Source organism: Prorops nasuta, unplaced genomic scaffold (assembly GCF_024137725.1).
Source record: "Prorops nasuta isolate Cenicafe-Biocafe unplaced genomic scaffold, Cenicafe_Pnas_1.2 PNAS00006, whole genome shotgun sequence".
Lineage (NCBI taxonomy): Eukaryota > Metazoa > Arthropoda > Insecta > Hymenoptera > Bethylidae > Prorops > Prorops nasuta.
This window is the reverse complement of record NW_027116803.1, coordinates 10,252,986-10,270,820: the sequence shown is the minus strand read 5'-3', so window position 1 is coordinate 10,270,820 and position 17,835 is coordinate 10,252,986. Positions and strand designations below refer to the sequence as shown.

The following is a 17,835-nucleotide window of genomic DNA, read 5'->3' as shown; positions in this document are numbered from 1 at the left end:
CCGAATCTTATCCGTACGATCGTCTCGACACTGATTTCACGAAATCCCGCTACTCCGTCCTCTACGACATGTATGTAAAGTTTTTCACCTCCTATTACGCTGGTGAGAAACTCGCGAGACCCATGCTCGACTATACGGACTTTTTGACGTACGGGCCGCTCTTCGTCATCGACTGCTCGCATCAGAACGAGTCCATAAAAACCGGCACGGTAGACGTCAAACTCGAGATCGAGTGTATGGAAATCATTCCGGATAATACTACAGCCTATTGTTTAATCATACACGATAAAATTGTACAATATAATCCTCTTACGAATATTGTTAGAAATGTAAGTTAAAAAATAAGAAAACAATTTTTATTAAATAAATATATAATAAACAACAAATTTATTCATTATTTTTTTTTGATACAAAATACCTATCAAACTTTAGACTTAAATTCCACGTTGTGATATTTTCCTCCTTTATATAACATTACTAAATTATTGGCTGCTGCAGCCTTTTGTAGGTGCTGCAACTGCTCGGTATCTACCGCCAATTTTGCCATTCTCCCTGGCAAGAATACCCAATCGGCTGTTGACAGCTTTACAATGATTTTCATTCCATATTTTGTCATAATTTTGTCCACTTCGGAAATATCGTACTCTTGATTTTCCGTCAAGCTATTTAATTTCACAAAATTTTTTGGAATGACGCTTCCCAATTCATTGATTTTATTGAAATTCATTTTTATCTCTATGAAGAAAAAAATGATTAGTCTCATTAAAGTTAAAAACTCAATTAAATAATGCATGTACTAATCGAATGAAAAAAAAAAATATCCTTACCTTTTTTTTTTTATGTAACAAACAAGTTTCTTTTTAATGTGTTTAATCACACACTTATTTTTTCTTAATAGTTCAAGCACGCGTGGTACGACTATGCAGCTCTCGTTTAACAGACTGACTTTTTATATGAACGATATTATCGTATATTAAGCGTATTTAATTGCAATGTTTGGAAGGGGTAATTTTTGTTTTTTTCTTACTTGCGATGAATTTCCATTGTGATTGACTTATCACAGTATAATTCAATAGAAAAAAAACGATACTATCGTATTTCTTGGAAAGTGTAATTTTCTAAGATTTTCTTACTTGCGATGAATTTCCATTGTGATTGTAACCTATAGGTTAAAGACAATAGGAAAAAAAATATCTCTATACGGAGATTATTCGAAGGGTATGGTTCTTCTTATTTTGATTAAGAAAGAATTAACTCCTTATCACATGTAACTTTATATTTTAAAAACCGATAAAGACTTTCTCTCAACGGGATATCCTCGGTGGAGCAGCATTCAGTCCTCAAACCTTCAACAGTACACATTAAAAAATCATAGAAATTTAATCGATCGTTGACCTTGATGGATTTAGCACTTCGTTATTTTTTTCTGGAAGCATTTAAGTTTGCTTTATTTAAATTTTCGTTACTTTCCTGATTTACTTGGTGCATGCCTTCAACAATGCAGTACACATTGAAAAATCATAGAAAATTAATCGATCGTTGAAATTGATGGTTTTAGTACTTCGTTGTTTTTTGTGTGGAGCATTTAAGTTTGCTTTATTTAAATTTTCGTTACTTTCCTGATTTACTTAGTGCATTCTGAGGATAAAATCTAAGGAAGGAGGAGGATGAAAATTCATCTGTACCTACTACTTCTTTTTCATCGATGAAAGACGTGCTGAATTTTTGTAAGTATACTTGCTTCGTTCAAAAAAAATAGAGCTATTACTATGCGAAAAGTAACAACATGATTTCAATTATGTCTAAGGTGAGAAATATTGGCTACGCGATCGGAGTCTTTCGTCACGGGAACACAAGCTGCGCGCAAATGGAGCCTGAGTTAGACCTTACTTCGACGAGGCAAAGTGGACCATTTTGATTTTAGATGGAAGAACTACTCAAAAACGCAGAGCCCAGCTATCTCGCTGCAGAATATCAGAAAAAAAAATGAAGATAGTGAAAAATATATATATTTTAAATAATAAAGTGCGTTTTTTATGCCGCAAGGCTGTTTCACCAAAATCTACGTATATTTATACGTTCCCTCAATTCCTTTCATAATAAATTAATTTTACAATATGTGTTCTCTCTCTCTCTTATATCTCTCGCGTAAAGGGCTGGGACGTTTGGCGGACCCGTTGCGAACACCGGCTGGAATTTTTCATTTGAAATTAGGCATACCAATGGATGAAATAACAAAATAGGCAGATAGGCGCGCGATGTACTACTTAGATTCGCAAACTTCTTATAAAATTATACCACGTTATCAGTACCAAGAAATCTAACGATATAAATAAACCTTTTTGTTAAAGGCTAAACAATTGGAGTGTCACGTGATTAATTTTCCCCCACCACCGGGGTGTCACGTGATTATTTTTCCCCCACCACCGGGCTTCCCCCACCACCCTGGAGTGGGGGCAATCCCCCTCCGCTAAGAAGTGGGGGTATTTCCCCTACCTCCCCTTCCCCCGCGAAACCCCGACCCCCTCGCCACCCGGTCCCAGAATCCCTATAGCCACACTACTGTCGTCCATTGCTCAGCCACAATTTAAGTATGAGATTTATTGGATGAAATGATATAAAATGCAGTTAATAGCTGCTGATTGTTTTTCTCCATTACCTATGCAAGTATTCAAGACGAGAGGCAGTATACTGGTCATTGGTATGGATGAAAAAATGCATGTTTATTCTCAATGGAAAAAAACTCAGTTTAAAAATTAGTTGTTTCGACTGCATTTTGCAGCACCAGAAATCAAACCAGTTTCAAGTGTATAGAAATTTACGAAACGAAAATTGGAGGACTTTGGCACAGGAAATGTTATAAGGACGACTCGCCAATGTATCTCCCATGTCACCTTTGTCAAGTGTTAGCAGCATAAAGGTGACAATGATTGGTGCTAAAAAGAAACGGCGTATGCAAAACGACAATGCCAACTTCGATTATATGCTTCATTGTAGCATATTTGAAGCTTTACGAATTGCTTTTCCAGTCTTGCCCCTATATCACCTGAAGCAGCTGAGGGAGTTACTGAAGTTTGGCAAAGTTAGATGTTGGTAAAAAGTCAAATGTTGATAAACAAAAAATGTAAATTAATTAAAATTACATTTTATTTCATTATTTTTATATGTTGAAAGTATGTTTATTGATTATGAAAAATTCCAGTCTTGCCCCTGTATCACCTGAAGCAGCTGAGGGAGTTACTGAAGTTTGGCAAAGTTAGATGTTGATAACAAGTCAAATGTTCATAAATAGAAAATGTAAATTAATTAAAATATATACATTTTATTTCATTATTTTTATATGTTGAAAGTATGTTTATTGATTATTAAAAATTTAATCATACTTTTATTATGGTGAAACTGAAAACATTAAAAAACTAGCCTGAGCATTAATTATAAAGTTCATTTATACAAAATACATTACAAATATCAATAAAATCAATGTGTTGACTGCGATATTTTTTCAATATAAATATATATATTTTTATTAGTTAAGCGCTGCTTTTTCAAAAAATGAGAAGGGTGGAAATTTTCTTTAAAATCTGTAGAAATTAAAACAATAATTTAATTTTTTAAATATTATACTCTTACAAAACGTTATGAAATCCCACAAAAAACAGACTTCACCTGCAAAAAAAGGCGGCAAGTACATAAACCATCTAGCATAAATAATATAGTAAAATTATCTAATTAAAAAAAGTAGTGAAATCCAAATATTAGGCAAGTATATTTTTTCACCTTAGCAAAAGTTAAATTTTCGAAAAAAAAGGAACAAAAAAGTTACTTGCCGGGCCCGTAATATCCATGCACAGTGAGAAATAGAATCGTATGTGGATCGGCTAACTTCACTCTGTATTTTAACATGACATTTGCTGTACTACGCTATAGCTGAATCTCACACACGATTCAATTTCCCACTGTGCATGGACATTACGGGCTTGGCAAGTAACTTTTTTGTTCCTTTTTTTTCGAAAATTTAACTTTTGCTAAGGTGAAAAAATATACTTGCCTAATATTTGGATTTCACTACTTTTTTTAATTAGATAATTTTACTATATTATTTATGCTAGATGGTTTATGTACTTGCCGCCTTTTTTTACAGGCGAAGTCTGTTTTTTGTGGGATTACAGGAGACAGATACAGAGTTTTTCCTTTGCACTCATATAGTCTAGTATTTCCAATAAGGAAAGTAAGCTATTATTGAAATGAGTTGGATTATGGATTCCATAGCCTGTACGATGATAGGAATTAGGCTTTAATGCCAAATATATATATATATATATATATATACAGGGTGTAACGAAACGACCGCCTTTTCTCGTAACTGGAGGTTCGGGGTGACAAACTGAGTGCACGTGTAAAATTTCGTTCGAATCGTTCAAGAGGTTTAAAAGTTATTTCTATTTAAAAATCACCCTTTTTCAGTCCTTTTCGAACGACTTTAACTGCATAATGGAAAGTGGAGAAAGTGACTAACAATTGATGAGCACCCAGCTAGAATGTAAAAATTATCGATCGCGTGCGGTAATACTTTTGCTATTTATTTCTTTAATCTGGCTATTAGATTAATTTTAAAAATAACAAAATCCTTTACATTACAATTCCAATTCAATTCAGTACAAGCATCATTGACTGATTTGATGGAAAGAGCGAGTTGACGCAATGTAAAGGAAAGTATCAAAAGCTAAGATATCGCGCGAGCGCAATGATAACTTAATAGACAATGCATGAGGGCATTCTCTTTCTATTAACGAAGCTAAAGGGAATGATTCAAAATCAATACATTGATGAAGGAGAAAACTAAACTCACCCATTAAATGTTCTGCAAGTTCCTTTAAATCGAAGTTTTTGAAAAAGCTTCAAACTGGCTCCTCGATGATTTCCAGAAAGCACACTATCACTGATTTTGCATTTGAATACTTGTGAATTTAAACAAATTAGGTATTAACCTACGTTTCTTCAAAACACTGGTGAATTTGACACTTTTGAACTGTTTGAAGTAGGGTGATTAAGAGTGGTCGAAACGAATTATTGATTATTCTATCTCTCTGTGTCTCTCTTTTCAGCCTACTTCAAACAGTTCAAAAAGTGTCAAATTAACCGGTGTTTTGAAGAAACGTAGGTTAACATCTAATTTGCTTAAATTCGCGAGTTCTTAAATGCAAAATCAATGAAAGTGTGCATTCTGGAAATCATCGAGGAGCCAGTTTGAAGCTTTCTCAAAAACTTCGGTGTAAAGGAACTTGGAGAACCATAATGGGTAAGTTTAATTTTTTCTATCATCAATGAATTGATTTTAAATAATTCTTTTTACCTTCGTTTGTAGAAAGAAAATGCTTTGAGGTGTTTCCTATTAAATTATCAGTGCAGTCGCGTGACATCTTAGCTTTTGATACTTTCCTTTTCATTCTATCTTCTCCCTCTTTCCATCAATTCAGTCAATGATACTTGTATTAAATTGATTTGGAATTGTAATGAAAAGGATTTTGCTATTTTTAAAATTAAACTAATAGCCAAATTAATGAAATAAATAGCAAATGTATTATCGCGCGCGATCGATAATTTTTACATTCTAGTGGGGTGTTCGTCAATTGTTTTTTCACTTTCTCCACTTTATTATGCACAGTTAAAGTCGTTCGAAAAGGACCGAAAAAGGGTGAGTTTTAAATGGAAATAACTTTTAAACCCCTTGAACGATTCGAACAAAATTTTACACGTGCATTTGGATGGTCACCCCGAACCTCCAGTTACGAGAAAAGGCGGTCGTTTCGTTACACCCTATATATACATAATACATGATATATTATACTTATAATAAAGATAAATATAGTTCACAAATTTTGTGGTTCTCATTATATTTAAGTAATGTGTCAATATCATCGTCTATTCAAGAAGAGAAAAGAGCATTATGTTTTTACGTGTAAAAGAGGTATAAAAATAAATTCTATTCGTTATAAGAAATATTAGAATCATGTATGAGCAAGGTAGGCTGTTGAATCAGAAAAAATATTTATCTTGTATAATATCATCCTCTATCTTCTTTACGTTCTTGGTTAAAGCGATGCGATGTCGATTAAATTTCCCTTACAAAAAAAAAAGAAAATACTGAGTAAAAATTTAAAAAGTACCAGCAATCAAAATAATTAATTACAGATTTATCAATGTTCAATAGAATTTTAAGAAAGTAGTTTGGTTTTCCAATTAGTATTTTTTTGAATCCGAAAATAGAATCTATATTTCAAACTGTGATAGTCATTATTTGTCAGGATTACTTATTTCTTTTGTTTGAAAGTCCTTAATTACCGAAACAACTTTTATATGTTTATATATACTTATATACTTACGACTTCTCTTGCATTCGACTCTAAAGTTATATAAAGGATTTGAAGAAATACTATTCAAGTTGGTGATTAGATATTGTTTAAACATCATTGTGTGAAAGTTGATTGTGTGATGTCCGCGAGGATGTCTAGGAAGGGAGGCTTTAGAGTGGCAAAAAACAACGCCCAGGAAATCTGGTAAAAGGCAGTTTATTTGATTGCGAAAAATAAATACAAAATAAAAATGCTCCAAAGGAGGCTGAACAGTAAATGAGTAATCCACCCAAAGTTTGCAAATACGAAATCCCACCCTGTGATCCCCAGGTCCCAGGACAGGATTCTCCGAACCTGAGACTCCCAGGCTACGAAGAAAGAGAGAAAGGAAGAAGATTTCTTGGAGTCCAAGAAATCGACGATGGAGCGGAAATGCGTACTAAGAGACTTAGTGGCGTCGTAGGAAGGTAGTGAGGGCTAAGCTACCGCGAAGAAAGAAAAGACGAAGTCTAGAGTCTAGACCGTTTAAATAGAGCCGCAAATTGACGGAACTCTTGGGGAGTTAATATATACAAGGGACACAAATTGTAACAGCGAGAGAGAGCTCTGCGCTGTGAGCCATCTGTCGGCCTTGATTGGGGGTAGGACCAAGAGAGACTGAGTGTGAGCAGGAGCGAGACGGCCTGAGAGTCCCAGACCGCTCGCGCCCCCACTCCGATCTCTAACAAATCCTCCCCCGCATTGACGATCCTGCGTCAATTCAAATGAATCTCGTAGATGTTGGACATGAAACTAAACTTATGTGCTAAAATTTGAAATGGTGAAAACACCGTAAGAACAAAGACCATGGTGGAGAGAGAAAAAAAAAACCTTTGAGCGAAGCTCCGAATATCCACCAGTGGTCATAGACTAACTCATTTTTTAACGAGGAGTTTGGCAGTTTTCCGCTCTAGCGCTGGAGTCCAGCGTAAGAGCAATTTTCCTTGGGGATCCCACGTCTTCCACTGCCGATATTTCAACACAGCGTGCAATGGTATACGGTGTGTGAGTCCGAAGGCTAAAACTGTAACGTACTTTGCTGTACGCTCCAGCTCCTTAGCGGTAGAATCGTATAAGATTCCCTTCTCCCAACTGCTCGCGTACAAAACAGCTAAGTCAATTGCTGGTGCTGGTGCACGAGAAGGTCCCGCAATGGGTTCCATGCTAACGTCAGCTGATTCTGGTTCGGGTGGACAGGGCGAATCTGAAATGAACGGCAACCTGGAGTCTTCTTCCTCCTTCGTTGACACAAGCAAATCCGGAAGTTCCAGGAGAGAGTCCACACAAGGAGCATCGTCCGAAAGACTCAAGTCACTGAAGGAAAGGTCCAGTACATCGGACGCGTTCGCTTCTTCACCCCAAACCTCACTTAAGAACATTTCGACGTTGTCGACTAAATTAGGCACCTTGTCACTAGCCATGATTACGGAGAACTGATTTAATAAGTAGAGCGTCAAGGTGAAGATGTACGATTCGGCAGATCAAAGCCGTTGGGATTGTTTGTCAATATTTGTATTTATGCCGGGAGCCTACACAATTGTGTTAGGCTGCGTTGAATCTGTTTATTAGCTGTTTGAACCACAGCTACTCTTGCTACTGAGTCTGAACCGATGATTAAACGAGTAATTCGGCCTAAGTTCCATTTGCAAGGTGGAGCGTTTGGAGTCTTAATTATAACGATGTCCCCTTCACGAAAATCGTTATTTCTGATTTGCCATTTTGGACGAGATTGTAATGATTGCAGATACTCGCCCGACCATTTTTGCCAAAAAAGCTCGGTAATCCGAGTGATTTTCTGCCATCGATTTAGAGTAGATTCCTTTAAATCTAGAACGGACATTTCGGGTGGAGCGAGTAAAGCGCGACCGACCAAGAAGTGCCCTGGCGTTAGACATTCCAAGCTTTCAATGTCATCGCGTAAGCGAGAAAGAGGTCTGGAGTTTAAACAGGCTTCAATACGACAAATCAATGTGGTCATTTCTTCGAACGTAGGAAGAAAAGTCCCGAGAATACGCTTTAAATGATGTTTTACGCTTCGTACTCCACTCTCCCACAGTCCACCCCAATGAGGAGTGGCCACGGGAATAAATTTCCATTCTATTTCGCGTATAGGTTCAAAATCTATAGATTGCGCATGTTTCAGAGAGCCTTGGAATGCAAGTTTCAATTCCTTATTTGCTCCTTGAAAATTTAACCCATTATCAGAGTAAATCACTGCGGGTTTACCACGACGTGAAGTAAAACGAGCTAGAGCCGCTAAAAATGCATCCGTATCATATTTGGAGACAAGCTCAAGATGGATGGCACGAGTAGCCATGCATACAAAAACAGCTATATAACACTTAACTGTTTTTGAGTTTCGGCCTTGATGCAGTTTTACAAGGAAGGGCCCGGCGTAATCAATGCCAGTATGTTCAAACGGATGGCTACGGTTTACTCGAGCAGTAGGCAAAGATCCCATGAATTGTGTTCCTAGCTTGGCACGCTGACGAACGCAAGTGACGCACCTATGTATTATGCTTTTCGCAGCGTTTCGTGCATTGATTACCCAATACTTTTGCCGCAATACTGTTAACGTAAGCTGTAGGCCACCGTGCAAGGTCGTAATGTGTATATGCCGAATGAGTAGCTCGGTTAAATAATTGGTTGGTAAAATAATGGGATGCTTTTGGTTGTCTGACAGGAATGAGTGTTGTAGACGCCCACCTACTCGGAGAACTCCTTGCACATCTAAAAACGGTGCAAGAGAAAGTAATCGAGAATTTGACGGAATTGACTTTTTGCCTTGCAACGTTAAGATATCGGTTAAGAAGGCAGCAGCTTGAATTATTTTCACAACACGCAGTGTTGCAGTACGTAGCTCGAGAGCTGACACGTGCGCGTGTTGACAAACATTTTTTCTACGCGCTCGATCTATAAATCGCAACACATAGCTAACAACACGGATTAGTTTTGTCCACGACGAGTAGTTATAAAGAAATGACGGTAAATCTCGTGTGACATGATTTGAATAGATCGACGATGTCTTTATTTCCTCGTTGGTTTCAAACATTAAAGGAGAATTTCCCGATGACATTTCCCGAATTATTGAGGGTCCTTTCCACCAAAGCGCACTGTGTATTAATTGGCTTGGAGGAATTCCTCGCGAGTTGAGATCTGCAGGATTGGACTTAGTATTGACATAAGACCAATGAGCCTCTGGTAGACTTGATTGTATATATTCGACTCGGTTGGCTACAAAAACCTTCCATTTGGACGAATGTTGTGCAATCCAAGCCAACACGATTTGTGAATCAGAGAAACAAAAAATGTCATGCACTGAATGTTTAAGTGATGACTTGATATGAAGCATTAGTTTAGTCAGATAAGCAGCGGCGACTAGTTCAAGTCGAGCAATACTAATTGCTTTAAGAGGGGCTACTTTGGCTTTTGCCATTACGAGGCTGACTGATGTTTGACTATTATTGTTGTTGGTGAATTTGGCATACACCACAGCACTATATGATACATTTGAAGCATCACAGAACCCATAGAGTTCTAATTTATCTGCTTCACTAAGTTGACCATTCCAGCGCGGGATGGTGATTTTTGTTAATTCGCACATTTGCGAGTAATAAGACATCCATTTAGATTGGATAGGCTCGGGAACCTCGTCATCCCAATTAAATTTGAGCAACCATGTGGATTGCATTATTTGCTTTAACACAATGGTGAACGGTGAGATCCAGCCTAAAGGATCGTAAATCTTCGCGTTTTCCGAGAGTAACATGTGCTTTGTTAACTTAGTGATGGAAGAAGGCGAAATTATAAACTGAAATGAATCAGAGCTGGTATTCCAAGATATGCCCAGCACTTTGCTAGTTTCGTTAAGACTTTCGCTACTAAAATTAAGATTAGCGTTACTAGAATCATTAGAAATTTCTTGGAGAGCTGAGCTTGCTGAATTGAAGGCCCATTTACTGAGCTCAAATTTACCTTTATCCAACAACTGAACTAATTGAGATTGGATATTGCGTAAATCCGCAAGGTTGTTAGCTCCAAAAAGAATGTCATCGACATAGATTGAGTGAAGTAAGGTGGACTTCGCATCTGGGAAGTCATTACCATGTTGATTTGCGAGTTCCTGCACTACCCGTGAAGCTAAAAACGGTGCAGGTCCGGTACCGTATGTGACCGTGTTCAATTGATATATTTGAGTATTTCCAGAATCATCTTTCCAAATTATAGCTTGGAATTTTCTGTCTTCCGGGCGGATTAGAATTTGGCGAAACATTTTAACAATGTCTGTTACGCCAACAAAACGAAAATCACGCCAATTCATAAGAATGGCCGTTATATCTTTTTGTAATTTTGGCCCTACTAAGAGTACGTCGTTGAGTGATAGACCACTCTTAGTTTTAGCGGACGCATTAAATACGACACGTATTTTCTGTTTTCCATTCTCGAGTTTAAATACTGCGTGATGAGGCAGGTAAACCAAGGAGTCTGCGTCAATCGCGTTTGTTGTGACCTTCTCCATGTGTCCTAACTGCTCGTACTCTCTAATGAATTTAGTATAGCTTTCAGACTGCTCAGGAGATTTGTTAATGCGACAGAGAACTCGCTTTAAAGCTGATTCGGCGATGCTGCGAGAGGCTCCCAGTGCCGATTTGGAGGACTCTGTCTTGAAAGGCAATGCAACCTGATAGCGGCCTGATGGTAATTGAGTAACGTTGCTCGCGAAAATGTCCTCGCATAATTGATCTTCAGGGGTCAAACTATAAGTGCTAGGAACTTCTTCAATCTCCCAAAAATCTCGAAGCGTTTTATCGAAGTCACAACAATGAAGAACGTTTACTGTTGCAGTATGCGTGGGCGACGCGAGTGTACCATACACAACCCAGCCAAATAACGAATCTTGTGCTATCAGTGCACGGTTCGATGAATGAATTATCTGATTCAGTAAGAGCTGAGGGCAATAATCTGCACCAATTAAAATATCAATTGGATTTCTCGCAGAAGCATATTCGTCCGCGAGGTCCAGAGAACCTAATTGAGGGAATTCAAGCGGTGAATACGACCGAGGACTATAATTCGTGATTTTTGGTAAAATTAATGCCGTCACTTTGAGTGAGGCCTGATCGTGTTTGACTGACTGTAAGATGAGTTCAGCTTTGCTCGAGACGTTCCGTACCGCACCTCCTGTGACTCCGTAAATCGTTGCATTAACTTTGCGGCGTGTAACTCTTAATAACTGGGCTAGATTTTCCGTCATGAAAGACGTTTGTGAGCCCGGGTCGACTAAGCCTCTAATCATAATTTGACGGCCATTTGGTGCTGTAGCGCGCGCAAGAAAAGTTGCAAGGAGTGCCGTGCGTTCATCCATGGCACTCACATGGGCAACAACAGAAGTCGAAGGCTGATCAATGGTTTGAAGACTGGTGGGTGCATTAGCTTGAGATGGATTACGTTGAGACGTCGGATTAGATTGTTTCTCAAAATGCAGAAGCGTATAATGTGCCTTGGAACATTTTTTACATCGAGAATTACTTCGGCAAGACGATATCGAATGACCAGGTCTCAAGCAATTGATACAAAGTGAGTTGTTCTGCGCTGCTTTGTATCTGGCTTGAGGGTTCAAAGCAATAAAGCTGTTGCATTGATAGAGAGGATGATCCGCGTCACAATAAAAGCATTTTGGTTTATCAACGATTGCGTTGAGTGATTTCAACGACTTAGGGCGAGGAGTTTTATCAGCGTTTTGTTTACTACCTTTGAACTTGTTACTGATAGATTCGAGCATATTAATCTGCTCGGTGATGAACTCCAAGAACTGAGTGAAGGAGGGATATTTCAAAACACGTTTTATTTCCTTCTCCCACTCTACACTGAGAATTTGATCTAGTTTATTTGAGAGAATGTGGACTAATATAGCACTCCAACCATCAACTGGATATCCTAACGTCCTCAGCGAGTCAAGCACAACTATAGTGGTATCGCGCAGTGTTTTCATGGATATGAGGTTGTCAGAAAAGACTTTCGGAATGAGCGTTAGTTTGCTAAGAAGGTTGGACGTAATAATTCGTTCATTTGTGTACCTAATCACCAACGCATTCCATGCTGTTAAGTAACTATCGTTACTGGCGGCTAAGGATCGGATTACTGAGCTAGCTTCTCCTTGAAGACATGCCTTTAAATAATGAAACTTTTGAACACCTGGTAGTGTCGAATTATCGTGAATCATTGATTTGAAAGAGTCATAGAAGGTTGACCACTCAGAATAGTCACCACTAAATTTGGGTAAATCTAGCTTAGGAAGTTTCAATGAGGGAGCATGGGTCTGCCCTGCAGTGACAGGAGCGACTTGCTCGCCGCTTAAATTCTCGATTTGCTCTAAAATGTATTCTTCCGCAGTTAAATACGCCGTCATAGCTCGCTCATAAGTATTCTGCGTCGTATAGTTAAACTGCTGCAAATCTTTCTCCGTTAAATGATTAGTAATCGTCACATGATTCGTTTGTATTTTCGCGAGAGTTTCCTTGGCACTAGCCAGACGACCATTTAAATAAGGAACGGTAAAGTTACCTACACCCCGCTTTTTGGTGTTGACCAGTAGCCGTTCTAATTCTGTGCAATAAAGACCAACGTGACCTGCGCACATGAGGATTTCCTCCTGCGTTACCATTTTGCCACCAGAGACACTCCCCCAGTCACCTCGAAGAATCACCAATCAAAATTCAACTCAATGGAAAATGTACCGGTTATATCCGGCTCGAAGGACCAGAATTTTGTGTGAAAGTTGATTGTGTGATGTCCGCGAGGATGTCTAGGAAGGGAGGCTTTAGAGTGGCAAAAAACAACGCCCAGGAAATCTGGTAAAAGGCAGTTTATTTGATTGCGAAAAATAAATACAAAATAAAAATGCTCCAAAGGAGGCTGAACAGTAAATGAGTAATCCACCCAAAGTTTGCAAATACGAAATCCCACCCTGTGATCCCCAGGTCCCAGGACAGGATTCTCCGAACCTGAGACTCCCAGGCTACGAAGAAAGAGAGAAAGGAAGAAGATTTCTTGGAGTCCAAGAAATCGACGATGGAGCGGAAATGCGTACTAAGAGACTTAGTGGCGTCGCAGGAAGGTAGTGAGGGCTAAGCTACCGCGAAGAAAGAAAAGACGAAGTCTAGAGTCTAGACCGTTTAAATAGAGCCGCAAATTGACGGAACTCTTGGGGAGTTAATATATACAAGGGACACAAATTGTAACAGCGAGAGAGAGCTCTGCGCTGTGAGCCATCTGTCGGCCTTGATTGGAGGTAGGACCAAGAGAGACTGAGTGTGAGCAGGAGCGAGACGGCCTGAGAGTCCCAGACCGCTCGCGCCCCCACTCCGATCTCTAACAATCATCAGTAATAAGTAGATCTGTGTGCATGGTTCGATGTTATGTGGTTCCCAGCTATTTTAATACTTTAACATTATATACTATTTTAAATTTTGAAAGAAGTCCTGTTCTTGTGAAAAGAGAGGTATAGTAATTTTGATTAATTGAAATTATACTGATATAATTACCTACATCAGATAAGCCGCAACTTTTGTAGTTTTATAGTATATGGAAGAGTAATATTTGAAATAATAATTGTTGAGAAGTTTCTTTCCAGTTTTTAATCCTATAGCTGCTGAAAGTTTCATATAATTAACCATCAATTTCTGAGAAACTTAGTATTTTATAATCATCCCCAGCAAACTGTAAAGAAATAAGGTATATTACATTTCTTTGCAAGCTTAATGCATTGCCCATGCTAAATGTATTAAACTGAAAAAGCTCTCTATCCGATCATTTTTAAATAAAATCTGAATAATGACTACTTTTTCATTTAACTTGTGCAAAAATATTTATTATACTTTATTATTACTGATCTGTTGAAGAATGGGATACAGATTACAATACCACAGCTGATCGAAGCCTTGAATGGTCTCGAAAACTTTTAAAATTATGTGATCAAATATAGTGATTAATCTAATTTACAGCATATGTATCTTCACGTAAAGGTACATTAACCCTTTACATTCAAAGTAGCTACTTATTTCCTGATATAATATGTTAATTATCATTTAAAATAAAAATTGTTCTTTAGAAGCTATAAAATAACTATATATTTTAAGCCAATCTATATTTATTTATATTGTTACGCGGCAAAAATCCCTAGTGGATAAAACTCGCCGCGTAGAGCAAAATAACGCTACTCTATTAAACGATATTGGGGAAAACGATACGAGACAACCAAAGTTAATACGCGATAATTCTTACGTCTATCTTCAAATGCTCTAAATACACGCTATGAGCGGTAGGTTGGGCGCCAGGTCCACATAGACCAGTTTTCTCTAATACAATATTCTCGCCATCATTCACTTACACGATCTAGCGATATTTTTCCCCAAAATGCGGGGCTAGCTCGGTCCCGATCTGGATAATGGAGAGGGGTCTGGTTAGGAGAGGCTTTCGATAAAACTGTTGAGATAATTATTAACGAAGGAGGTAAAAGCCGAATAAAGAAAGAGGCACGATTTACCTATGAAAACTCTGAGGTTTATTCACAAATTAAGCTATTTACAACGATTGATAACACCTCAGACTCAAATTATAAGAACAAAAGGGTCGAAATTCGCAAATTGATCGGCCCGCCACACTCCATTACAATTTATGGTAATTTTTCAGAGTATTACACACGTATCCCCTCTTTATCGAGACATACAAGCGAAATGCTAGTACAATACAGACTATATCCTGCCGACACAAGAGGGCATAAGGTAGAGATACATGAGGAGGATACAATTCACTTTAGAGGAACAGGTGGTGAATCTTGCCTATGATCACGGCCAATCACCCATACCGACAATTAATCGACGCGAATCTTTAATCAAACAGGACTCTAACTATCTCACACACCTCAAAGGCGGAGAACGTATTTTTCAAGCTGAAAGTGAGCTGGAGACGGAATTGATGTCCAGTGACACTCAATCTTGGACTATCAATCCGTTAAACGATACACGAAACTCGGGCAATTTCGTCCCGGCAAAAACCTATTATTCTATCGAAAATTATGTCGAACCTACAATCGGTAGGCCTCGACGCGCGACACCGCCAACGATAAGTAACTACGATACTCAGAAAAATAACTCATTTCTCCCCAGCTTACTTCTCGACAATTTATTTAACTAATTCTTCAAGCTATCGGCATCGGCTTCCTGGCCAAGATCATACGCAAAACTCAAATTAAAGGCGTTCTGGCATCTACTGAAAATGGCTCGATATAAGGCAAGCTAGGCATTCACTGGCATGGTCGACCCGAGGGAGGCACTCACCGATCCGCTCAATTTTCCTGATTCATCAACCCAGGCCCTTCCTCCCGCATACGGCAGCTTCTCCCAGGACCACTCTAGTTCGGTCTATTCGTGTAGATTCCGGAAGGCAGTAGCAGGTCAGGTTCGGAGAGCTCCAGATTCACCTCGGATTCCAACCAGGGCCAAATTTCGACTGCCATAGCGGTACAGTCCTCTCGGTACCTCTCGATCATCCCCACCTAGTCATTATTAGGCTCGGATATCGATCGCCTTATCGAAGGTTCACGAGGATCCGCGAGGCTAGGCTATCCTCTTCTCTAGCTCTTTTCTCTTCTTTTCCGTCGTCAGGCGGAAGTTCCGTCCTGAACGACTCCAAATATTGATGTTGGCGGCAGCGGTAACGATGGATTTGAGCTGAGGCTGCTTCGTAATCAATTGTCGATAGGTGTTCTCCGCGAGGGCGGCTAGGCGATAATTACTCCATCCGGATATGATCCTTCTTTATAATCTGAGTACTTTACGTTACTCAGGCCTATCGGGTATAGCGCAGCGGCCTATAGAGCTGCTGTTCTGGTCCCAATCGGTTGATTAGGGATGCGACGACTATCGGGAGTCCAGAAGGCGAGAGGGCGAAGCTGAGGGGGTTATTTTCGACGATCCTGAGGTGGCTGGTGTCCTTCCTTGGGGTGGTAAAGGAGTATGAGAGCGGAGAGGCAAGGCCCCCACTCCGGTCGACACGCCGTACAAACGATTACTGGGTCAACGGAGCGCCGGGTACGCAAAGAAAGCCGGAAAACGTAATATACTAGGGAACTAACGATTACCGGTCGGTAGCGGTATAAAAACGAATAAATAAATGGAGAAATGGGATCTCTAACCTTGGTTGGTGGCGGGGTTCCGCAGCGATCCTGGAGTCTCCGTCCGACCTTGGTGCTGAAAAGCTTAGTCTAGCATGCTCATCGATCAGCTTATGGGCCGATTTCTAGCCTATTTTTAGAACAGTCAAACTCGAGGGAGCAACCGATAGCGACAGGAGGATTCCAGCCATTAAGTTTGTGACGCCACCCAACCACGTAGGATTGGCCACGTCACAATATATACAGCTTACTCTTTACAATTTTACAAAGTATATTAACTTTGGCAGAAATAATATCATTGCACTGACTTCAAACTTGATAGATCATTTTTTTGCAGTGGACATATTCTTATAGAGCACTAAGCAGAACTTGACTGTCACTTTGTAACACCTTGCGATACCTGTAAAACACAGACTATTACACTTTCTCAATGGAAATCTGAAGAAGTAATAGCATAAAGTTAAATATAATCTGCATCTTTTCATAGAACTGATAGAAATGTATATTGATAATAAGCTGTCACATATGTCCTTGATTTGGTAATAAAATGGTTTGACAAAAATTTTGTACCTTTTTCTTTTTACAAGACGATATATTTCTGGAACATAAAATAGTATTCTAAAAAGTTTTTGAACTCTTCAAGTCACCTCAAATAAATTTATCCTCGTCAATCGATAGGTGAACAAAGTTCCATGGTACAGCTTCATTAAAGATTACAAGCATTAAATGAAAATGGTCCATATCAGCACTCATAAGTATTTATTTGGTCGGTACGCAGATCACAGAAAACTATTTTCGCAGAAAAACGCTAATTTCAGATCGGGTAAATTGAATCGCAGAAATAGTCGTAACGCCATGCCGGTATTTTGCGTACTCAAGATTGAAGAAAGCTTAAATGGAGTATAAAAATATTTTAACAGGAGGAGAAGAGGTAAATGGCGCAAAAATAAGTTGTCACGTTATCCAACATATATTTTGCTACTTATAGATTGTTCCATCTTTACGGGCAAGATTTTCCAGCAACATGAAATATAGGACTGTAATCTAGCTGAAACAATGTTCAAAGATGTCCCAACTTCATTGGATAAAAACAGTTATAAGAGGTCCTTTGTGTGTTTTTTTTTAAAAAACTAATTTTAAGAATAAGAAACACTGTTTTTATGTATAATTGAAAGAAGCATTTGAACTTAAGCGAGTAAAACTTAAAATTAGATGAGACATTCTTGGTAGAGTGAGTTTACTTTCACCCTCCTCCATTTTTCTAGCATC

At 38.7% G+C, this 17,835-nt stretch overlaps 1 protein-coding gene across 1 annotated transcript; it reads right to left on the bottom strand.

Moving 5' to 3' along the window:
- Positions 1-7,908: 7,908 nt before the first annotated feature.
- LOC136774683 (uncharacterized) lies at positions 7,909-13,056 on the bottom strand. The gene has a single exon (XM_066729096.1). It carries the CDS (start codon positions 13,054-13,056, stop codon positions 7,909-7,911), a length of 5,148 nt encoding a protein of 1,715 aa, XP_066585193.1.
- Positions 13,057-17,835: the final 4,779 nt, after the last annotated feature.